The sequence below is a fragment of the Sminthopsis crassicaudata genome, chromosome 2 (assembly GCF_048593235.1).
Source record: "Sminthopsis crassicaudata isolate SCR6 chromosome 2, ASM4859323v1, whole genome shotgun sequence".
NCBI classification, from domain to species: Eukaryota; Metazoa; Chordata; class Mammalia; order Dasyuromorphia; family Dasyuridae; genus Sminthopsis; species Sminthopsis crassicaudata.
The window spans coordinates 166,619,780-166,645,431 of NC_133618.1; the positions used below are offsets into that span (position 1 = coordinate 166,619,780).

General features: G+C 36.3%; 1 protein-coding gene across 2 annotated transcripts in view; it reads right to left on the bottom strand.

Annotated features, from left to right (window-relative positions):
* ISM1 (isthmin 1) overlaps positions 1-25,652 on the bottom strand; it is a 100,381-nt gene that overhangs the window by 39,594 nt on the left and 35,135 nt on the right. For both annotated transcript variants that reach the window (XM_074287851.1, XM_074287850.1), the window contains exon 2: positions 634-873. In XM_074287851.1, the coding sequence (XP_074143952.1) occupies positions 634-873 (240 nt within the window). The remainder of the gene's footprint in view (positions 1-633; positions 874-25,652) is intronic.

Here is a 25,652-nt window from a genome sequence, read left to right on the forward strand (position 1 = left end):
CTTTTTTTGTGTCCTTGATCCCATCCCCTTTCATATCCTTCAGAAAATTGCCCCTTCAATCACTATCAATGGATATGCCATCCTGAATGTGCCTAGAGAAGAGGTAGCTATTAGTAACTGGTTGCTGTAGGCTCTTGTTTAGGCAGCTAGGTGTCCTGGGCTTGAAGTTAGAAAAATCTGTGTTCAAATATTGCCTTTTACTAGATGCATGATAGTGGGCAAATCACTTAACCTCTCTCTATCTCACTTTTCTCACCTGTAAAATGACCCAATGATCTCTAAGATCCCTTATACTTCTGGATCTATGACAATATGATTTCTCCAGAACTACTGTTTTTATTCTTTATTGACTTTATGTCCATTCTTGGAAAAAAAAAACCCTCCACTAGATTTTGCTATCCCTTCAAGCTGGCATAATATATCATTCCTCTCTTTCTCTGCCACACTCCTCAAAAGAGCTATTTATAATCCTTTCTTCTATTTCTTTTCCAATTCTTCAACTTTTCTAATCGAATTTTGTCCTTAAAGATACAAGATGAGGGTATAATCATCTGGGAAATTACTTAAAAGCAACAAGTATCACACATTTCCTTTAACCCCCAATAGTTTCATCTTCTTATCAGAGCTCTTTACCTGAATATTTGGATTTTGTCCATTGATATCAGCTTTTGAGAGATCTGGAAAGTTTGGTAGATCTAAGAGAAAGGACCTGGGACCATCTCTCTGTAAAGATGTATGGCTGTGCTCTTGCCTGAATCGTTGCTTGGGGAATGGTCTGTGTGCAGCTTGATGGTCAGGATACTCCCTCTGCTCTTCCCTGGTGAGTGAGAAACTGGGCTCTGATAAAGAATGGCTGTCCACATTGAGGTTGTTCTAGGGGGAAAATAGAAAAGTCATTAAAGAAATAACAAATAAAATAAACCACCAGTCAGTCAGAAGCTTATAAGTTCACATGAGCCCATGGATGGATATCAGGAAATTACCATGTTATTTCTAACACTAACGAATTCCTTTTCATTCATAATCAGGAAATGCTGCCTCTCTTTATAACATTTGTTTCCCTGTCTTCAAATCCTGCAACACTGTTGATTCTCCCATTTTACTTGAGAATTTAGTGAGGATTAATGAAATAATAGTTATTGTATTAGTACTTGATTTGAATGGGAAGAGTAAAAACCACAAAACCAAAGTACTATCTTGAACTAAGATGGTGAAGCAAAACTTTTTCAATCATTTTAGTTCTGTTGACTTAGTAATTTTTATCCCCTAATTTGAGTTTTGAACAGCTCAGAGTCTCAACCAGGTTCTCATTCCTACTTCCTCTCTTTCCTCATTTGGCATATTTTTCTTACACCTGAAGTATCTTTTTTCAATCATTTTTTTTCAATTTTCAAACATTCATTTTTTTTTCTTTTCATCCCCCTCATTGAAAACAAAATATGAGCCTTGTAATAATAAGAAAAATAGGGGGCAGCTAGGTGGCGCAGTGGATAGAGCACCAGCCCAGAATTCAGGAGGACCCGAGTTCAAATCTGGTCTCAGACACTTAATACTTCCTAGCTGTGTGACCCTGGGCAAGTCACTTGACCCCAGCCTGGGGGGGGGGGGGGAATAACAAGAAAAATACAAGTAAACAAATTATATGAAGAATCTTTTTTTTTTAATATGAAACTATTTATTTGATGACAATTAGGAGTCTCCCCAGTCACTCAAGCTTGAAGTCTCAAGGTCATCCTCAAATTTTTCACTCTTACTCATCCCATTAATCCAATTCTTTGTACTTTCACTGAATATCAGAGATATATTACATATCTCTGTTCACACCTTCATTATACTGTTCAGACCTCTCACCTGTACTAAAGAGTCTCCTTATTTCCCATCACTCTCTGATCCAATCCATACTTCATTCTGCTGCTAAAGTGCTTTTTAAAAAGTCTGACTGTGTCACTTCTTTCACTACTCAATGAACTCCAATATTCTTTATTATCTTTTGTTTTAGATAAAAACTTTTTGACATTTAAAGGTCACAACCTGATCCCTTCTTATTTTTCCATCTTTGACACTGCTTTTCTCATATACTTTATGATCTAGCTACACTGTCCTATTCATGGACTCTTGACCACAACATTCCAACTTCTATCTCAATGCCTTTACATTTCCTGTCCTCCCATCTCTAGAATATTCTTTCCTCTCATCTCTACCTTACTTTTTTCATATTTCCTTCAAAATTTAGCTCAAATTCCATTTTCTGGGCTTTCCTGATCCGTCTCTGCTAATCATTTTCCTTCTCAGACTGCCTTCTGTCTACTCTGTACATAATTTTTATATCTAATTATTTGCATATTGTCTACCTCATTAGAATCCTTAGCTCCTTGGAGGCATGAACTGTTTTTATCTTTCTTTGTATTCTCAGCACTTACCCCAATGGCTGATATATGATACATACTTAGGAAATATTTGTTGATTGAAGACTGACAGTAGTTACAACATAATCTCAAGAAACCGAAACCAAAAAAAGCATAAGCATTTCTGCCTTAGTGAGAAATATATGAGATGGTTGAATAGTGAGTCAAATGGCAAGTAGCTACTAAGAGTCCAGTAGGGACAAAAAGAAATATAAAGGACAATCCCAGCCCTGTAGGACTTTATAACATGAGCTCACTAATGGTAACTGAAATGAACATAAGATATTCCTTACAAGGAACTCCCTAGCAAGCACTGTCAGTTTAGGGTACCAGAGGGATGATGGCTATCTTCAGTTCTAGGGGTAACCATGTAGGGAGTTATTCCTATTGCTACGGATGTGGCTGTTGTAGCAAATGATGTGGTTGTAGGCACCAGATAATGTGATTTAGGAGAGCACCAAATGTTGGGGTTGGGTCATGTGAAGAATTTACAGTGGCCATTTTCTTTGACAAAATATAGGTTTATTTAGGAGAAAAGATTACAAGCACAATGAAAAGATACAATAGAGAATTGGAAGAGCACATAGCAAGGAAAGGGATTTTAATAATAAGTGATGGAAAAAGACAAGTTCTCTGGTGGAATTGACAATTAGCCAAGAGAAAGGAAACACCCCAAAAGGTTGGGGCATGCCCTTAGCTAGTAGGCTAAATCGTAAAAGGGATTTAGCACCCTAAAAGATTTAGCTATAAGAAGGAGAAAGATACCATAAGGCATAGTGGGGATAATGAGAGGAGAAACACCAGGAAATATAGTGCGGGTTGAGAGAGAGATACCATGTGGTTTGAGGAGGGAAGGAAGGGGAACACAAGGAGACAATGTGGTGCAGACTGATCAAAAATGATTCAGCAAAGATGATGTGGGCCATAGACAGATTTATAGGGAAAACTTAAGCTCAGGGACATGACTGGGATTTCTAATAGGACATAGAGGGTGGTCATTAAGAGTTTGACATAACTTGGATTTCTTGGTTGGACACAGCAAGGTGGAGTTATGAGGTTAACTGATCCTATCAGTTCCCTTCCCTGTTTGTCTTGGGGCAATACTTAAGGTTTTCTTTGCCAACTGCAACCTAACCATTCAAGACTTCATCACTACTATAGCTCTCAAATTCCTACATCCCATTAACAGACAGTAGACTTAATTAACTCTTAGCAATAACATTTATTAAAAATTCAGAACAAGAATATCAAATATAGTCCTAGAATTCACTCTTCCCAAAATACACACTCCTGGAAAGAATAGGCTCAAACTAGAGAACAATGGTAGTGAGACATATGCATAGAACATGTATGATGCAAAGAAAGATCATAATTCCTGAAACGCAGAGCTGGAAAGCATCTCTTTTTTTTTTTTAAATTTATTTTTTATTTTAGAATTTTTCTTTCCACAGTATATATGCATGAGTAATTTTTTTATAATATTATCCCTTGTATTCATTTTTCCAAATTATCCCCTCCCTCCCTTTACTCCCTCCCCTTGATGACAGGCAATCCCATACATTTTACAGGTGTTACAATATAACCTAGATACAATATATGTGTGTAAATACCATTTTCTTATTGCACATTAAGTATTAGATTCTGAAGGTATAAGTAACCTGGGTAGATAGACAGTAGTGCTAACAATTTACATTCACTTCCCAGTGTTCCTTTTCTGAGTGTAGTTGTTTCTGTCCATCATTGATCAATTGGAACTGAATTAGACCTTCTCTTTGTTGAAAATATCCACTTCCATCAGAATACATCTTCATACAACATTGACGTGTACAGCGATCTTCTATTCATTTCACTCAGCATCAGTTGATGTAAGTCTCTCCAAGCCTCTCTGTATTCATCCTGCTGGTCATTTCTTACAGAGCAATAATATTCCATAACCTTCATATACCATAATTTACCCAACCATTCTCCAATTGATGGACATCCATTCATCTTCCAGTTTCTAGCTACAACAAAAAGAGTTGCCACAAACATTTTGGCACATACAGGTCCCTTTCCGGAAAGCATCTCTTGATAGAGTCCTACCACAGTTCACTGAAGATGTGGTATAATTTTAAGCTATTCACCCTCAGCACTTAGACTCTGGAGCCTACCACCTTCCAATTTAAGCAAATAATTTAAATAAAAAAGAATGAGGGCTTGAAATAGAGAAGGGCTTATAAGTGGTGGGACCAAAGAAATGGAGGCAGGAAAACTAAAACTACAGCACGGGGTAAAAAGTGGGCCAGTTTATCTAGAATAGAGGGCTCATATCTGAAAGTATTTTAATGGAAAACAATGACAGCAAATGATAGTCAAATCTCTAAATTGTACTTTGTTGTGATCATACAATAGCTAGAATATTATGTGCCATTCAAGGGTACCTTTTAAAAAGGATATTGATAAGATTGACAAACTGAGAAAGAAAATCAGAATAGTATTGGCCCTTAAGTCTCATGGGGATCAGTTGAAATCCTTATCACTTTTGGTTAGCTTGGAGAAGAGCAGATTTCAGAAATGACATGCTAAATGTCTTCAAGTATTAGGAATGCTGTTTCACAGAAACTTTTAAATCTTTGGTTTCATTTGGTTTCTATCTCTGGTCTCACAGAGCAGAATTAGGAGCAATAGGTAAAAATTGTAAAGAAATACATTTGGGTTCAATGTCAAAACAATTTCCAGATATCAGGATGACAGGTAAAAACTATCCTGCTTTAAAAAGCCATGAGAATTACCCCAAAGTTGAATGGAATAATTTGGAGACAATGAGTTTTCCCCCTCTTTTGAGGGTGGACTAGAGACCAGAACTAGAGAACCAATTTAAGTTTTCCCCCAATTCTGTCATTCTGTGCTTTTGGAAATCCTCCCATTTATTTCTTCACTGTTAATAATGATCACACCTTTCTATACTGATCAATGTAAAATTCTATGTGAGATTAAAGATGTAGAAGGTAGTGTTGTGGAAATCATTGGCTTTTCTTTTTATTTCTTTTTCTAATCAGTCCTAATCTTCTTTTCTTCATCCAGTTTCCTTGGTCTATCTCATCTGAACTTTCTTTGGAAGATTCCTTTGGGAGGTCATTTTCATGTTTTCATAATGGAGATGGGGCAGGGGGCAGGGAAAAGATAGGATTTCACCAAGCTTTGGATTCGTGGTTAATGCTTTTGTTTTTGTTGAATGTGTTTTGGGGTTTTGCAGTGTACATTAAGGCCAACTGTCTCCACACATGGCCCCCTCCTCACCCCAAGTAGGAGAACTGCCACTGCCTTTGACCCAGGCAAAGGAATACATTTAATATCAAAACATTCACCACCCTTGAGCATTGTCCAGGATTAGAAAAAGCCCCAAAACAAGAAGAATCCGGTAGATAATTATCTTCTTAGAGAGTTAAAAAATGGAAAGATTCAGTAGATTTAAGCTAACAAAGATGATTCTTCTACGAAAAAAAATTTGAACTTAAAAATTAATGATTCTAAAATTCAAATTCGAGACTTTCTTCTTGAATCAAAAAGAGACAAGGAGGCTGAGGCAAAAGATGAAAAACCTACATTTCTTTCTCCTTTCACAAAATGCAGGCTGAGTGGGAGAAGGCTGGCGGTCCTTCAACATGTTTTGGCTTGCCTTTGCCTTAAAAGCCGGAGACATGGCCAGGGGCATCGTTTTTTTTTTGTTCACCTTTCAAGCCATTTCTCTGTTACGCTTTTTAGCTTTTGGCACACGTGTACTGAGTAAGCCTTGGCATTCTAAGGCATTGCACAATAGAATTCAGGGCCCCTTGAGTTATTGAACTAAACTCCAGGGTAGAAAGGGAGAAAAATCTTCCCTTTCCAAAGGGGGGGGGGGAAATCTCTTTCTAATGCTCAACAGGAGCTAACTGGATTAAACTACTCCATTTGCTTTCTGCCTTCCATCTCCTTCCTCCAAATACATAACCTTGCCCCTTCCTGGCCTCCAACTGTGCAAAGGAGGCAGGTTTTCTTTACACCTGGTTGTAAGCATATAGGTGTGGGAATAGGTTAGTCTCAGAGGAGGCTACCTATTTACTCTTCTCTGTTTTGGAGCTTCTGTAAATTGAGCCTGAGTCTCACTGAAGTAAAGTGTATATATTCCTTAATCAAGAAAGGTACATCCATCTAGTTTACAATGGCATAAAAAAGGATAAAATACATTTCTCATTTGCTACATCTTGGCATTTTGATTAGTTAATTAAAAACTGAATTTTATCTGATTAAATTCTTATTTTAGTTGTTGGATTTTTCTCTTGATTAGGGATAAAGAGCCATATACTCCTATCTAATCCCAGCTCAGCTACAGACTTCGGTATGACCCTGAGCAGATCACTTAACCTCTCTCCAATTCAATTACTTGTTTTGTAAAACAGAGCTGATAATACATACTAACCTCTCACCTTCCCAGCAGGACTGAGAAGATTACATACATAGCGGAGAGTGGAGAGTTAAGGCAATTAGTTAAGTAATTCAGACCACAAGTACTTTTGCTGGGAATATTCAGATAATTGAGGTAGATGTATTTCTTGGCAGGGTTAGACATACAATTGCTGCATTGCTCTATTTCTCCCCCAAACTCCTCTGTCCCTCTCCCTTCCCCCCCTCCACTTTCTACCCTCAACCAGACTCTCCAGTTTAAAGAGAATTTAGAAGATGTGATGTAATACAGAAACTCAAACTTCGGTCTTGAATAGGGCTCCCCATGCAACGCAAGAAGTGATTCTGGAGATCTGTTTATAATGCTTTCCTAGGGACCTTGCTACAGGACTGCCTAATACTGTATATTGTCTCTCCTGCCTTCCTTCCTCTCTTCTTCCTTTCCTCTCTTCTTCCCTCCCTTCTGTCCTCTCTTCCTTCCTCCTCTTCCACTCTCCATTCTTTCCTTCTTCCCTTTCTTTCTTCTTCCTTTCCTCCCTTCCTTCTTCCCTTTCTCCCTTCCAAACTCCATCCCTTCCTCCTTCCTTCCTTTCTTCTTCCCTCCCTTCCTTCTTCCCTTTCTTTCTCCCTCCCCTTTTCCTTCCTCCCTTCTTTCTTCCTTCCTTCCTCCCTTTCTTCCCTTCCTCCATTCTTCCCATCTTTCCCCTCTCTTCATTCCTTTGCCCTACTTATCCCTTCTCTTTTCCCCCTCTCTTTTCCCCTCTCTCCATCTTTCTTCCCTCTCTCCTTTTTTTCTTCCTTTCATATTCTTCCATTTCTTCCTTCTTCCCTCACTCCCTTCCTCTCCTCCATCATAAATACACAAACTTATTCTCCCAACAGATGGAAGTCCTCTTCCCCCGCCCCCCCCAGCATCTCAATTCCTGAGTAAGGAAAAGGGATTGACATTCTTTTGCTACTTCAGCAACTTGATTCTCCCCTGAAAGTATTCCAAGATAGACTAAAATTCTATATTGTGTTCTAGCAAAGTTCCAGTATAGTCAAGTAAGATAGGAAAATCCTTTCTCAAATTATGAATGAAAAGCCTGGCAATCACATGCCAACCAGAATTTACTAAAGCTATAAAATGGTTTTGGTTTTTTTTCTCAAACAGCTACACTGCATATCTTCCTTATAAAGCACTTATTTTATGTCGTGCTTTTGTAGTAGAAATCTATCTGTATTCATTAATTTCATGTATGCATTCATTTAACAAGCAAGTGCCTAACATGAACCAAAACAGTGTAGATACAAAACCAAAATCGTTCCAGCCTTCAAGGGTGTGTGTGTGTGTGTGTGTGTGTGTGTGTGTGTGTGTGTGAAAAATGGAAGAAGAAGGAAAGGCAATAAGTAATAATTCTATAAAGACTACTATGGGCTGATACTGTGTTAAGTACTTTTAACAAAGACTTTATTTGAAACTCACAACAACCCTTAGAGAAAAGTGTTGTTAGTTCCTATTTTACTCTTTAGGAAACTGAAGCAAGAAGTTTTATAACTTGCTTAGGGTCAGCTGGTAAGTGTCTAAAGCTGGATTTGAACTCTGGTACTCTTGAGTGTAGTCTCCCCTTCCCCATCCATTACACTAACAGCTGACTCTGGTGGGAGGTATACACATAGGTAAATAAATGCTATATATGGTTATTTTAATATATTGATATTGTCTGTATCTGTATTTCTATGGATGGAAAGAAACTGTACTAATGTAAATAAGCACCTATTGAATTATATGAGAAAAATTACGAAACACTTGCCACAAAAATAAAGTCAGATTTAAATAATTGGAAAGCCATTCAATGCTCTTGGTACTCCCCAAACTAATCTATTTATTTAGTGCTATATCAATCAGACTCCCAAGAAACTATTTTAATGACCTAGAAAAAATAAAAATAAAATTCATATGGAAGAATAAAAGGTCAAGAATTGCAAGGGAACTAATGAAAAAAAAGTCAGATGAAGGTGGTCTAGGTGTACCTGATCTAAAGCTATATTATATAGCAGCAGTAACCAAAACCATTTGGTATTGGCTAAGAAATAGACCAATCGATCAGTGGAACAGATTAGATACAAAGGACAAAAAAGGGCACATCTATAGCAATCCAGTCTTTGACAAACCCAAAGATACCAACATTAGGGATAAAAATTCATTATTTGGAAAAAAACTGTTGGGAAAAACTGGAAATTAGCATGGCAGAAATTAGATATGGATCCACACTTAACACCATATACCAAGATAAGATCAAAATGGGTCCATGATTTAGGCATAAAGAATGAAATCATAAATAGATTAGAGGAACAGAGGATAGTCTACCTCTCAGACTTGTGGAGGAGGAAGGAATTTATGACCAGAGGAGAACTAGAGATCATTATTGATCACAAAATAGAAGATTTTGATTACATAAAACTAAAAAGTTTCTGTACAAACAGTACTAATGCAAACAAGATTAGAAGGGAAGTAACAAATTGGGAAAATATTTTTACAGTTAAAGGTTCTGATAAAGGTCTCATTTCCAAAATATATAGAGAACTGACCCTAATTTATAAGAAATCAAACCATTCTCCAATTGATAAATGGTCAAAGGATATGAACAGACAATTCTCAGATGATGAAATTGAAACTATATCCATTCATATGAAAGAGTGTTCCAAATCTACTGATCAGAGAAATGCAAATTAAGACAACTCTGAGATACCACTACACATCTGTCAGATTGGCTAAGATGACAGGAACAAATAATGATGAATGTTGGAGAGGATATGGGAAAACTGGGACACTGATACATTGTTGGTGGAGTTGTGAAAGAATCCAACCATTCTGGAGAGCAATTTGGAACTATGCCCAAAAAGTTATCAAACTGTGCATACCCTTTGATCTAGCAGTGCTACTACTGGGCTTATATCCCAAGGAAATACTAAAAAAAAGGGAAAGGGAACTGTATGTGCCAAAATGTTTGTGGCAGGTCTTTTTGTAGTGGCTAGAAACTGGAAAGTGAATGGATGCCCATCAATTGGAGAATAGTTGGGTAAATATGGTATATGAAGGTTATGGAATATTATTGCTCTGTAAGAAATGACCAGCAGGAGGAATACAGAGAGGTTTGGAGAGACTTACATCAACTGATGCTGAGTGAAATGAATACACTTCAATGTTGTATGAAGATGTATTCTGATGGAAGTGGAAATCTTCAACATAAAGAAGCTCCAACTCACTTCCAGTTGATCAATAATGGACAGAAACAACTACACCAAGAGAAGGAACACTGGGAAGTGAATGTAAACTGTTAGAACTACTGTCTATCTACCCAGGTTACTTATACCTTCGGAATCTAATACTTAATGTGCAACAAGAAAATGGTATTTACAGATATATATTGTATATAGGTTATATTGTAACACATGTAAATATATGGGATTGCCTGTCATCAAGGGGAGGGAGTAAAGGGAGGGAGGGGATAATTTGGAAAAAATGAATACAAGGGATAATGTTATTTTTAAAATTACTCATGCATATATAATGTCAAAAATTTATAAATAAAATTTAAAAAAAGCACCTATTTTACAATTTGGTTTTATTTCCTGGGAGCACTGAAAGGTTGTGACTTGTCAATTGTCAGTCAATAAGCATTAAGTACCTACTATGTGCTAGGCATTTATGTGCTAAGCTCTAGGTACAGATAAAGTAAACAACAATTCTTCACTGTAGATTATAGCCAAGTGTTGTCACATAATTTGTATCAGAAGCAAAATTTAAACCTGGTCTTCCTGCCATGAAAGCTTCTAGCCATTAAGCTAAATGCACTCTTATCTTCATTACTGCTTTAGTCAGAAGAGTATTCATGGGTCATACCAGATATGGGAAAATGCTTTATGATCAATAAGCTGTCCTTGAAACTGGACATTAATTTAAATTTAACTGGAACATAATATGAACACATATTTCTTAAGGCAAATAAACTTTCCTGAAATTGTCTTAATTGACTCTCAATATTGACCAAATTATCCAAATATTACTCATTGTTTTAACATATTTTGTGTTAGAGGGAGAACATTCTACCTTAGTTTTAAAGTTTATTTAGAACATAAGAATATAGAAAATTCTATGCTTCATCTTAACAATGACAATGTATTCTATCTTTGGCATCAAGAAACAGCTCATGTATTCCATAGTACATATGTCAGTTATTCAGTAAGTATTTATTAATACTACTACAAGCACTATGATAAGTCCTGGGAATACAAAGAAAAGCAAAATTCCCTGCACTCGTGGGCCTCACAGTCTAATGGAGGAGATGACATGTAAGCAACTATATAAAAATGATATATGCAAGACAAATTGGAAAACAGAAGGAAGGTATTAAGAGGATTTGTAAACTATATAAAATGAGATTTTAGTGGAGACTTGAAGGGAAAGCAGAAAAGAAGATGGAGAGAATTCCAGACTTAGGAGACAGATAGAAAAAAGGTCTCTAAGTTGGGTTAGGAAGTGTCTTTTTTGAAGAATAGCAAGAACACCAGTGTCTTTAGATCAAAGATATATAGGATTGAGTAGGTAAGATATTAGGTAAGAGGACATAGTAAAAGTAGGAGGGAGACAGGTTGTGGAAGGCTTTTAAAAAGCTAAATAGATTCTGGAGGTGGTAAAAAGCCATAAGAGTTTATTGAATTTGGGGTTGATATGATCAGATCTGAGCTTTAGGAAGATTAATTTGACTGCCTGAGCATGGATGGAGTAAGGAAAGACTATGTCAAGGAGACAATGAGTGTGCTACTGTAAAATAACCTAGGTGTGAGGAGATGGAAGCCCTACACACAGGGTGAAAGAGTAAGGAGGTAAAAGATGGTATATAGACCAGAAGTTAAGAAGATGAAGTCAATAGAATTTAAAATACCAGGTAAAGGTTAATTGTTATTATGTATTCTAGCTCTATCCTTCTTGCCTTTGTGATTTATTAGAACTTAAGACTTGACCATAAAACTTTTCAGCTTTCATCTTTTCATATTGAAATCTCAACTTGTAAATTTTTATGGCATGTTTTGGTGAGATGGGTTTTAGGCATGGGTAGATCAGGTATGATGGGGTGTGAAAGGCCAGAAATCAAGGGCAAGAGATTTTATAGATTGATTTAGAGGTAGAAGGAATCTTTATAGCTGTCTGGTTTGGCTCTCTTTGCAGATGAGTTAACTGAAACCTGGAGATGTTGATAATTGTCTATTTTCACACAGAGACAAGTGACAGAACTGAGATTTAGAACAGAAATAGGAGAGTAAAAGAAAAATTTAGGAGATTATAGCACTTTTTCACTTATACTGTGTCCCTTTTTAATGTTTAACAGTCCCCATGAAATCATGGTTCCCTAGTTTTAGAATTCTAGAGGATCACTTGGCTTTTTATTTCATTAAGAATATTGAGATTCTCTATGATAAGAGGTCTTTCAAATTTATTCTTCAAAACTTTTAAGCATTATTTTCTACTTTGTTTTTCCTTTCCATGTGTGGCAGTGAGGAATAAAGATATCTTTCCTTAAGGCTAATTCTATTCTTGGTGCCCGTCCTCTCATTTGTTTTCTGTCTTCACTAAAGTTTTCCTCTAAAAGTTAGCTTTTTTTTTCTTTAGTCACTTTCAGTCATTCCATCTCCGTTAGTTCCCTTCCAGCATGTATGTATATATAAATAGGTGCTTATTTACATTGGTACAGTTTCTTTCCATCCATAGAAACACAGCATGGATAATATTAATATATTAATATAACCATATATAGTATTTATTTACCTGTGTGTATACCTCCCACCAGAGTCAGCTGTTGGCATAATGGAAGGGGGAGGGGAGATTACACTTAAGAATACCAAAGCTCAAATCCAGCTTTATGTACAAAAATGGTTAGGTCTATCCAGTCGTTTTAAAAAAAAAAAAGTCTTCCCTTGACTCTTTTTTACCCTATCTAGTCATCATTCCATCTTTTTCTCCCCTTTATTACCAAACTTCTGTTAAAAAGCTGTCTCTAAAATCAATATGTCCACTCTTACATCACTCCATCTCTTGCAATCTGGCTTTGGTCTCCATCCTTCTATTCAAATGTTGTCTCAGATGTCATCAGTTGCCAACATCACTGTCTCTTCTTCATTTCTCAGCCTCTTACCTTTTAAAAAGCATTATTTGATAATCTAGACTACTTTGTTTCTCTTTGTATCTTCACTCTTCATCCTCTCCATCCTACCACTTAATTGAATTAATCCTTGTTTTCTGACATTTAAGATGATTGTTCGAAACATTCCATAATTTAGTGCTAGAAGAGAACATGGCTATTGTCTAGTTAAATGCACATCCCAAAAAGAATCTCACTAATATAATTGACAAGTGGTTGTTCACCTTCTACCTAAAGATCCCCAATGAGGGGTAACCTAATTCTCTATATAGCAGCTGTTTTGAAAAACTAAAATGAATAGGAAATGGTTTTTTCCCCCTCTGACATGACATTTATCTTGGAAATTTCTGCCTTTTTCTCCTAGATTTGCTCTTGGGTCAACCTCTCTCTCCCCTCCTCCCCCACCCCATACACTAATTCCTCTCCTGTATGACAGCTCTTTAAATGCCTGAGTCAGGTATCCTATGTTCTCCTTAAATCTCCTTTATGCTCAGCTAAACACACTTGAGTTCCTTCATCCAATACCCATGTGGTATGGACTAGAATGCCTTTGGTATTCTATTTGTCATTCTCTGGGCATTCACCGACTTAGCAATGTACTTCTTAAAATGTGTTAACTGGAAATGAGCACAATATTCCATTTGTGGTCTGACCAGGGTACTAGGACTGGGATAGTTGGGACTACTGCCTACCCTCTCCTTCCTTTTCTTAATAAAGGTCAAGATCACTTTAGCTTTTTGGCTGCTATATCACCCTGTTGATTCATAAAACCCTAAAATTTTTCCGACAAACAGCTTAATGCCGTGCTTTCCCCATCTTGTACTGGAAAAGTAGATTTTTTTTTTTTGTTTTTTGTTATTGGTTTTTTGTTGTTGTTGTTTTGTTTTGTTTTTTAGCCCATGTGAAACTCTATATTTAACTCTATTAAATTTTATCTTATATTCAATTTAGGTCAATGTTCTCTAGACTGCCAAAATCTTTTTTGGATTCTTACTGTTTTTCACTATCTAAATTACTGCTTTGTGTTATCTGTAAATCTGATAATTATATGATCCAAATCATTGATAAAGAGGTTCAGTTTTGAAAGTGCCTTTTGGGGTACTTCATAGAAGGTATCTTTCCAAAGCGATATGGAACCATGTCTCTGAGTAATCAATCTTTCTAATTGTACTATATTACCTAGCTCAGTGATATCAAACTCAAATAGAAATGGGGGCCACTAATCTACAAATAAGGATCCCTGAGGACTACATATTAACTTAGATTTAAATTTTAATATTATCTATAGCTTATTGTATTTTTATTTTGTCAGTTATTTCCTATTTACATATTAATTTGATTTAGACTGCACTTAGTAATTGTGGATGGCATTGCACCTGTGGGCTGCGTTTGACACCACCTAGCCATAATCCTTTTTTCTTCCACAATAATAGCGTGTCAGTCTTTATAAAGCACTTCGATAAAATCTAGTTAAGCATATCTAAAGCATTCTCTTTATCAGCTTAGCTGTCCTAAGGGGAAAAAAAGAAAAGAAAAGAAAAGAAAAAAAGCTAGTCTGGCTTGTTTTTGCCAAAGCCATGTTGATTATTTGTGACCAACAATTCAGCCTAATTCAAAAAATTTATTGCACATAATGCACTGTGCAGGGGGCTACAAAGGCAAGAATGAAATAGCCCCTGCCCCCCCCCCAAAAAAAAAAGCCTAGAGCCTTTTGCAACAAAGGGGCAAACATACACATAGAAAATAATAAAGACTAGATAAAACACTTGGCTGATATGCTATACTGGATGAAGATTCCTTTTGTGAATAGGTTGTACTAGATGGTTGATGAGGCACCTTTTAATTCTCAAATTCTCAGATTCTGTCATTTCCTACAGAAACTAGAGGGAATCAGAACAAGTTTCCTGTTGGAAGTGTCACTTGATCTGAGCTTTGAAGGAAGTTGAGCATTCTGAGAGGTTTAAGTGAGAAGAAACAGCTTTTTAGTCATGGACTGTCAGCTTATGCAGAGATGGGACATCAAGGATGGAACACTAGGCCAGTTTGCTCAGACAGAGTATGTGAAGAACTTGGGAACGTAGGTTGAAGCCAGTCTGAGAATGTCATTAAATGCCAAACTGAAGAGTTTGTCTCTTGTTTGAGGAAAAACATAGAACTACTTAAAAGTTCCTGAACAGGGGAGTGATGTCATAACCTGTGCTTTAAGAATGACAATTGTGTCCATATTTAGAGAATGAATTGGACAGCAGAAGAATGGGAGGCAGAGAACATGTTAGTGATTGCAGTAAGTCTTAGAAAGAAGTGATGAGGTTTGAGCTAGGGTGGCCGTTATATGAGCAGAGAAAGGGGAATCAAGACAAAGTATATTGTGGGAATAGAATTAACAAGACTATAGATGTAAAAGATGAAGTAAAGGACAGAATCAAAAATGACTTTGAAGTTATGATATTGGGAGACCGTAAGGATGACAATAACTTCAATAGAAATAGTAACATAAAAAGAATGAAAAGTTGGGGAGGGGAGGCTGGGAATATTCTGTTAGAGAGTTGGGGTGATAAAATGCATTTGTGATATCCAATTAGAACTGCTCAATAGGCAGTTGGCAATGCCAGATTGGAATTCTGATGAAAGATGAAGGTTAGAAAAATAGATCTGGGAACAAGCTACATAAAGATAATAATGAAAAGGATTTTTTCTAGATGTTCACTAACTATCTCAGGGATAATATAGCCTTACATTTTGCTAGGAAGCAATATGAGTATTAAATATTTAGTCCCTTTTAGTTCCAATGGTCTTGTGATGGAGAAAGCCATCTATATCCAAAGGGAGGACTGTGGGGAATGAATATGGATCTCAGTATAGTATTTTCACTTTTGTTGTTTTTTGCTTGTATTTGTTTTCTTTCTCATTTTTTCCTTTTTGATCTAATTTTTCTTGTGCAGTATGATAATTTTGGAAATATGTATAGAAGAATTGTACATGTTTAACATATATTGAATTATTTGCTGGTTAGGGGAGGGGGGGCAAAAGGAAGGAGAAAAAAATTTGGAACATGAGGTTTTGCAAAGGTAAATGTTGAAAACTGTCTGCATATGTTTTGAAAATAAAAAAGCTTTAAAATAACTAAATAAATACATTATAATTTTTAATGTGGCCTTTTTCAGGAAGAAGCAATTGCTGTTTTAATATTTTCTTGTTTGTTTAGAACAGACCCAGGATATCATTTATTTAGGGAGTGAATTCGCTATCAAGATAAGGAAACCTTTTTTGTGACTTAAAGTTTTAGAGATTTTCTTGGGGTTCCTAAAAGGTCTTATCTTGCCCAGGGTCAAAAATAGTATATGTCGTTTGCACGATTTGAACCCAAGTCTTTTTAATTCTATTGCTTGTTCTCTATTATATCATGTAGGTTCTCATATCATAGTGTTATAATATAATGATAATTTATAATAATGATGAGATAGCAGTAAGGAAAAAGTCTCCATAACTGTATGTTTTTGGAGAATAGAATTTATCAGGGAAATCAAGAAGGGCACTATCTTAGATTCTCCAAAGCTTATTTACCTACCCCATTTTCTTCCAACCCCAGTAGTCTCTTATCAGTATTAGAGCTCCTCCAGGTACTAGCTTTGGTCCTATTCTCTGCACTCTACACTATTTTCTTTAGCAATTTTATTTATTTCCATGGATTTAACTATTGTCTTTGCTCTGCAAATAGTTTACAGATTTCATCTTTAGTCCTGATCTCTCTTTTGAGTTCCAAGTACTCATTTCCAATTTCCCATAAGTCATTTCTACTTGGATATCCCCCATGAAGCCTCAAATTTAACATGTTTAAAATTGATTTCATCAATTTAATCAAGACAGTTAAGTTCCATGAGAGTGTGAACTATCTTATCTGAAATCCCACCCCTCTACAATGCTAATTGCTATGTTCTAAGTATGGTCATTGCTTCATTTCTTTTTAATCAGTGAACCTCAAATAAGCAAAGACTCACTTTAGGGTCATACTGGATGGATAAAACATAGAATCATATAATTTTGGAGTCAGAAAGGAAAATGAGTTCCTTGAAGTGTCAGAGCTAAATTAATAATCAAGCTAGTACTAGAACTCAAATCTCCTCACTTCTAGTTTTTTTCTATTATTCCTGGCTGTAACTGCTTCACCTATTACATGTGTCTAGTCTTTCAGAAAATTGTTGAAAATGAGTTCTTTATAAGAAAGATCCTTTTTCCTGTTAAACTTGATTTGAAAAAGATTCTTAAATGCTAATAGGCCAAGATAAAAGTACGTAAGAAAGACAAAGACATTGTAGGAAAAAAAAACACAAAGAAGAACAGGATTCTAAAGTTTTTCTCCTCTCCCCCCGCCCCCCCCCCAGGATATCACTAGTTAAAAATCAAAGATATATAGCCACTAAATAAGACCACAATTTGACTACTTTTACTCATTTTGGTCATTTTCTATGAATGAGTTGGTTCACCACAGCCTCATCAAATATGAAGACATCTAGAATGATCAGTGGTCTAGTCTGGTAATTTTGTTCAGAAAAGCCCAGCTCCAGTTGTCATATTAACTAAGCAGAAAAATAGAAAACCATGCCAGAAAGTAAAGGGTATATACATAGTGTAGTTGAAAGAACAAGATAGAAAAGCAATAAGCAGCTTTATTCATCTCTAGAAAAGACAAACTAGTGCACCATGATAATGAATAGATCTTGCAAAATAGCTCCTTACTCTTTGAAGCAAACAACAACAAATACCAGGCAAGTGGAAAAGAATTCTTAATTTACTACCTCCAAACCTCATCAGGGAAAGACAAGCTGGTAAAAATCTTCTGTGAGCTAGGAACATTTGGTGCTTGGTTTTCCAAGCTATTTATAACTATTCCCAGATTAGCACAATCTGGCATACATCCTAAAGCTACACTGGATTGTAAATTCCTAGAAGGCAAGGACCATGCCTAATCTATAGTCTATAAATCCCACACAACCCAGTAGAGAGTATGATGAACACAGTGGGCATACAATAAATGTTAGCTGATGATATGATGGACGTGAGCCAAATTATATTTTATTTTAAATTAGTCTCAGCCTACGAGCCTCAGGAACCCTAATTTAGCTTTTATGTGGTATTTGAAAGAAAAAAAAAATCCAGGAATTTTCAATTGACAATAATAGAGAAGATATTATTAGAAATGTTTATGGTCTTACGACTTTGAACAATAAATAGCCACAATTGCCATTAGAACTCCAGCCTTTCTCCTTGAAATATACTAATTATATAGCTAATTAATTGTCTGTCCTAATTTTTTTGAGTGAGATGAACATCTGCATATTATTATGGTCAATGTTTGTTTCATTGTTGGGGGGAGGTGGTGGTAAAGGGAGCCATATTGTAAACTTGCTAATGGTTTGAGTCACTTCCATCCTAAGACTCTGCATTTTCTTCTTCCCCTTACATGTGATAAACACACAGGACTTTATCTGTGGGGGCATCTATTACGTCTGGAAAGCTTCCATACATCTAAAAATAAGTTCAAGAACATAATTGGTGGCATTTCAAAGAGAAGAACAAAAGTTTCTCCTCCTAAGAAGATAAAAGAATAAAAGGGCATATGATTATCTTTATGCATGAGTGAGAAGAGAGCACTCCCAGGAATAGAGAGGATGGGGGGAAAATTAAATCAGTTTCAGACTGTACAATCCTTTTTCCTAAGGGGGCAGGGCTGACCTGTTCTTTTTGCTCAGGAAAAGTGGCAGAGGGGAGATTGTCCTGAATGTGGCAGACTCAGTGGACTGTCAGTCACCACTGTAATTATCAAAGGGAAGTAAACAGGATATGGCAGCAAGAAGAAAGTATGCAGTTTTAATAAAGGGATGGGATGACAGAGGCTAACCACCTTCTGGCATTGCATGGCCCCTGCATATGCGTGAGATAATTCATTTTAATCACTATGCCTGAGGCAGTGGGAATGTAACTGATACCAAAGCCGTGAACCTCAGAAAACAAGAAAACATAATCTACTTTTAGGAATCACTCCTGGAGAAAAAGAAAGCAGTCGTTTGTACCAACTTTCACTTCAAGTTAGGGTGCTATGGAGGCCTTCACACTAAATTTTAGTGTGAAGACACTAAAGACAAAAAATGTGCTAAAGGACTGTTGTGAATTTGTAGATGAAAAAATCGATTGTTTCCGAGAGGAATACATTTCTTATTGTGAAAGAAACTATCCTACACACACACACACACACACACACACACACACACACACACACACCACACACACACACACACACACATATATACTTTTTTTTTTTTTTTTGGCTGACACAATTGGGATTAAGTGACTTGCCTTGGGAAGTGTTAAGTGTCTGAGATCAGATTTGATCTCAGGTCCTCCTGACTTCGGGGCTGGTGCTCTACTATCCTAATTTTTAATGTTTTCATTCTTCTCCAGTATGTTGATAGGGGAGTTTTGGAGTGTTACTTCACTAGGTGGTAGTAGATAGTGAATTCTTGATTTCCAAAATAAAACCCTAGGCCCTAGAAAGCTAGCTAACGCATTTCAAAACAAAATTTGGTCTTTAGGAGCAGTGAAGCCACAGTGACTCTCAATTATGTGGGAGATGACTATTTGGTTTGTAGATTATGTAGGCCTGAGATTTCTCTACCTAGCATTCTCTACACTGCTGTGTAATGCTTTATTAGCAAGTTCTCAAGAAGTAATACCAGAGAAGTAAAGGATAAAACTCAAATATGATAAATTTTTTTTTTTTTTGAGGCTGGGGTTAAGTGACTTGCCCAGGGTCACACAGCTAGGAAGTGTTAAGTGTCTGAGTCCAGATTTGAACTCCGGTCCTCCTGAATTCAGGGCTGGTGCTCTATCCACTGTGCCACCTAGCTGCTCCCCCAAATATGATAATTTTTTAAAAAGCATTTTTAAAATATATTTTTATTTATTTTGTTAAATATTTCCCAATTACATGTAAAAAAAAAATTAACATTCTTTTAAAAAAAAAATTGAGTTTTTACATAACTGTCAAGTGGACATTTCCAAATGGGTATCTCAAACTGAACATGTCCAAAATGGAGGTCATTTTTGGTCAAAAATCGATTTCTCTTTGTAAATTTTCTATTTTTGTTAAAGGTATCATCAATTTTTCACTGATCTGGGTTCACCACCTCAGACACATCCTCAATTCTTCACTTTCTTATTAGCAGTTCTATTTCCATGTGTAATTTGTCATCTACTTCTCAACACTCAAACAATGACTCTAGTTTAGGTCTTTATCATCTCTCATCTGGACAATTGCTCTTGTCTATTAATTGGTCTACCCACCTCTGCCTCTCCTCTCTGCAGTTCATCTATTCCACAGTTCCACATACAACACTGTTTTCTGTGTCCCAGCCTGGAATGCTTTCTTTACTTCTGCCTCTGAGTGGCTGGCTCCACTGAGGTTTATCTCAGTGTTTCCCCCGACATGAGTGAGGCTTTTGCTCATCCTCTAGAGTGTTAGTGACTTGACAGGCGGGGATGGAGGGCTCCTTCCCCACCAATATTTTGTTTCCTTATTTGTGTACATGTTGTTTCCTCCTTCATCCCATGATCCCCAAAGGATGAAGCTCTTAAAGGACAAGTGCTGTTTAATGTTTGTTATTGATTGTGTCCTCAGTGCCTAGCATTGTACTTAGTAGGTGCTTAATAAATGAAGGTACATAGTAGTATAATAGAAATGGATTGGGTGCTTAATAAGTCTTTGTGGAATTAAACTGAAATGGCTACCTCTAAAAATAATTTGAGTAGGCATCATTCACTTTTGTTCCTATACTGATTAAAGTTATATTGGATAAGTTGAAATTAATGGCTAAAATGAACTCTCATACTTTCTTTACTATTATTTGGATAATTAAGATTAGCTTTGTTGGCCACCAAGTAAGAAGAGAAGGATTTATTTTTGTTTTGCTTGTATTTTGAATTCAAGAAGATGAGTCTTCCTGATTTCAAGCCTAGTGCTCTATCCACTGTGCCACCTAGCTGTTTGACTTACATAAAGCAAATATTTTTTTAAATAAATGTTTATTGAATGTTCAGTAACTATTATTCTTGTCCTTCATTCTTGAAGGGGACCATAACATCCGGGAGGTGATGCTGTAACCATGCAAGTAAACTGGATTTAAGTGAGGGAGGACTGTTCAAAGTCACCTGCCTCACTTTCCCCTTCAGAGGCATCTGGGTCCAGTAACCTTATACCTATAGATCAGGAGGACTGGAGATAGCTCTACATACAGTGGGAGACAGTTCTTTTAAGCTAAGGCCTTTAACAGGTCTCAGTTTGACTGAAGCAGCACCTAAACCCATAGGGCTAGGTAGCCATTTAGGCAAAAGATGCCCTCTTTCACCTAGTCAAAAAAAAATTAAAATAAAAAAAATTATATATATAAAGCTCCTCAGTGTTTCTGGTCAAAACAGAATGATTTCTATTTGCATTCATTCTGAGTCAATCAGGACCCAAAAAATGACCAAGTGGGGCTTGGTCTGGGACCTCTTGATGACCAATCAATAAGAATCAAAGTGATTTGGGTTTAAGTCATCATGGTCTTTAAGAAAGACATCTAGCCAGTCAAGCCCAAATTATCTTGGGAGGGTTCAACCATCACCAATATATTTTAATTAGAATGAAAAGATTAGCTATCAGAGAAAGATCCTCATAAAGAAATAGCTAGGTTAAAATTACCTATCGGTCAATGAGAGCCATGGAGACCCAAGGGGATAGAGGAACTTTTAACTTATTTGAAGTTGAGAGTATAGAGGAGGTAAAGAGCAGTAAGACCAAGGATTCTTCTATCCAGGACAGGTTGAGACAGAGCCATTGCTTCTGCCCTTTAGTAAGAATGATCCTAGTAAAAAAGGCAGCTCATCACTCTATTCAAAGAGAAAAGACAGAAGTAGGAAAGCAAGAGGGGAGATTTAAGGAATAGTAAGTAGTCTAGTTTTTGGCTGGAGCCTAAAAGGGAATAGTGGAAGATAAGGCTAGAAAAATAGATGGAAGACCTAGAATGTCAGACTGAGTAATTTATATTGTATTATACAGGCAACAAAGAGCCACTCAAAGTTTTAAGCAGGAGATTTTGGGATCATTCTCTTAACAAGTATAATCTGGAAACAGTATTTAGGATGCATGAAGAAGAGGAAAAACATTGTGGAAGGATTACTATTACAAATGTCCATTGAAGAGGTAATAAGGCCCTGACTGATGCTATTAGTAGCAGTAAGAATGAGGCACAGGGAAAGGACTAAGCAAATCTTTCAGGAGAAATATGGACAAGATTTACTGAACGGTTAGAGATGGGACAATGGATAAAGAAAAGTTGAGTATTATTTAGCATTTCATATCTGGCTACCCCTGCCATTAAAAAAAAAAGAGTCAAAGAAAAGGAATTGTTAATTTGAGGTAAAAGAGGAGGTTTGTTATAGTATAAAGAAAAAGGATTTGATCTGGGTTTGATTCTTATTTTGGTTGCTGAATACAAAAGCTTATAAAAGGCTCTTTCAGCTCAATCCTATGCTGTGTTTCGGTTATGCTGATTTTTAAGGACGTTGATGGGACACTCTAGTAGAAATATCTAATAAGTAATTAAAAAATGTGAACCTGAAACTTGGAAGAAAAATCTAGGAATGAATACTCAAAAAAAAAAAAAAAAAGCATTTTTGAGACTCAGTTTTCTCTTGCAAGGGAAAACTCAAAGTTTTATAAAACCTGAATTGGAGATATTTAAAAATACATTAACATGGTACATATTAAAACTTACTATATGATAGTATCTGGAAGCTGTATGTTGTAAGTGCTCAATAAATATTTCTTTAACAGAATCTTCCCGACTTCTTCTCATCATATTTCCCATTACCTTCTACTCTTGGCCTCCTTCCATTCCCAATATCAAAGGTGGATACAATCCCAAGGGAAATTGAAACCTATTACATCCAATCTCATTCATTTGTTTTAACTCCTTTGTTAACATCACATTGCTAGTTATTTCAAAGATCTTGAACTGAAACTTAACAGTTTACTATTACGCTTTCATGATGCACCTGTATGGCACCTTGGGCTGCCAGAAACCAGTAATGCTCATTTATTAGAAAACCCCTACTGACACTATAAAAAAGATTATATAGCTATCAGAGACCTAACATAGCCTTAGGCTAAGAAAAGAGAGCTTTATACCACCGGGGCCAGTTCCATTCCCCACCTGCCTACACAGATTGTTCTGATTTGTTCTTGCTACAAGTTACCTTCCACTGCTATTGTTTGATCCCCACCTTAAAAACTAACAGTATCAAGAACTAGTGAGTCCTGGAGATTAGCCTTTTTTTTTTTTTTTTTTTTTTTTCCTAGCTTTTGCTGTAAATGACTGAGGCTCTCATGCTGATGCTGACTTACACTTTTAAAGGTATCACCCAACATGGTGATGGTGAGTGGATCTAGGTGAAGATATTAGCTTAATCAGGTCTTTGTTTAGTTTTTTGTTTTTGTTTTTTTTTTCCTCCCAGTTCCAGATTTAACTACATTTCACAGCATTGGGTCCTCCATCACTTGATAATTCATTTGGCTCCTTCATCATTTGGTGCTCAATCTATACTTGAATAAATTCTATAACACTGTAGACAAGTGTTGATCTGCTCTCCACTTGGGAGAATCCATTACAATCCTTTCCTAATTTGGATAGCTGTAATTGTTAGGAAGTTTTATTGAGTTTATATCAGCTTCTTTGCAATAGGACCCATGGCTCTTATTTCTCTTCTTTGGAGTCAAAAAGATTTTTATGTCTCTTCTTTTCATGACAATCTTTCAAATACTTGAAGTCAACTATCATTTCCCACCTAAATTTTCTTTTCTAGGAGCTAAATTGAACTAGAATACTGAACTTGAAATGAGACGGACCTAATTATCCTCAATTGAAAATAGTGCCCTAATTCTCATTTTATTTTGGTTCTGTAATCACTGAAGTACTGATTTGGTCAAGTTAAGTAAAATGAGAATTGCCTGAAGTAGCTATTACTTCTCACATGGAAGAGTGTTTTGAGGTTAAACTTTCACCCATCTTTTCATACATGGGATAAGAATGGGGGCAGAACTATTAAAAGGATGGACTCTAAATACTGTAGGAGAGGATAGCACAGAAGAAGTACTACCTATTGAGAGCTAGATCAGGGAACAGAGATTCTTTGTTGTGTGTCTTATCAATTTCTCTTCTACAGGAGGCTCATAACTTCAACTTTAGAGATATGAGTTCCTATAGCAATGAATTAAGAGCCTTATTTCTTCACAAGCTATTGGATTATAAGTGATTACTAATTCAGTAGAGATCAATAGTATCTCTTGATGATTCGATGGAAGGGGATCTGAAAAAAAAGATATGGTTTTGTAATTAACTTCCTAAAAGGAAGAACTATAATCAAATCTTGTTTAGTGCCTTTATGTAAGAATCTGTCACTTCCTGGGGAAACTAAGAGACCTGGAGCAAAGAAGGCTTGGTGTGCAGCCTGGGGTGGGGATAGGGACTAGTCAGATGTTTGTAATTAAATATAAAAACGCTGCCACTTGTAGAAAGACAACTTGGCTTAAGAGAAGGGTAGTTCCTAACCTGGACTCCAAGAAGAGTAGTCCATGGATAGATTTCAGGGGATCTGGGAACTTGGATGAGAAAAAAAAAAAAAAAAAAAAATCTTTATTTATTTATTTATTTATTTATTTTTGATTTTTTTTTTTTGATTTGCTTTTTACTTTTCAAAATACATATAAAGATAGTTTTTGATATTCATCCTTGCAAAACCTTGTGTTCCAAATTTTTCTTCCTCTTCCCTTTCCCCTTCCCCTAGACAGTAAGTAATCCAAGATAGGTTAAACATGTGCAATTCTTCTACACATATTTCCACATTTATCAATTATGCTGCACAAGAAAAATCAGATCAAAAAAGAAAAAGAAATAAGAAAGAAAAAAACAGCCAGCAAACAACAAAAATCTTTTTGTGATCCACTTTCAGTCTCCATAATCCTCTCTCTGGATGCAGATGGTTCTTTCCATCACAAGTCTACCAGAACAGTAAAAGAGATTTTTGTTCCATTGTGATGAGGTCCTGAATGGAGAGTGTAGTGGGCAGAGAAAAACTGAAGAATTGATAAAAATTATTCCCTGGGGCAGGTAGGAAGAAGGTTCTGATAATGAAGATTAGTTTAGTTTCCAGGTCCCACCCACTGGAGGTAATCCAGTCAGAAATCCAAGTTAAGTCAAATCTCAGACTAAATTCTCCCTATAAAACTACTTATAACCTATACCTTAGTGACTGCCCTCCTTTACGTCAGCCCACCATAGCACTCTGCTTTCTGGTGTCTACAGCTAACTCTTTTAGGATGCTAAGGCCCCTTTAAGGTTTTAGCCTGCTGGTTAAGGACATGACCCAATCTCATGGGGTACTCCCTTTCTACTGGATAATTGTGAGTTCCACTGAGGAATTTTTCTTTCATATGCTCTCCCACACTATTTCATATTCACCATTCCCAGTGTCTGTTAATGCCTCTTCATTTTGTCTGTAATCTATTCCTCTAAACAAATCTATCTTTTGCCAAAGAGAATGGCCATTG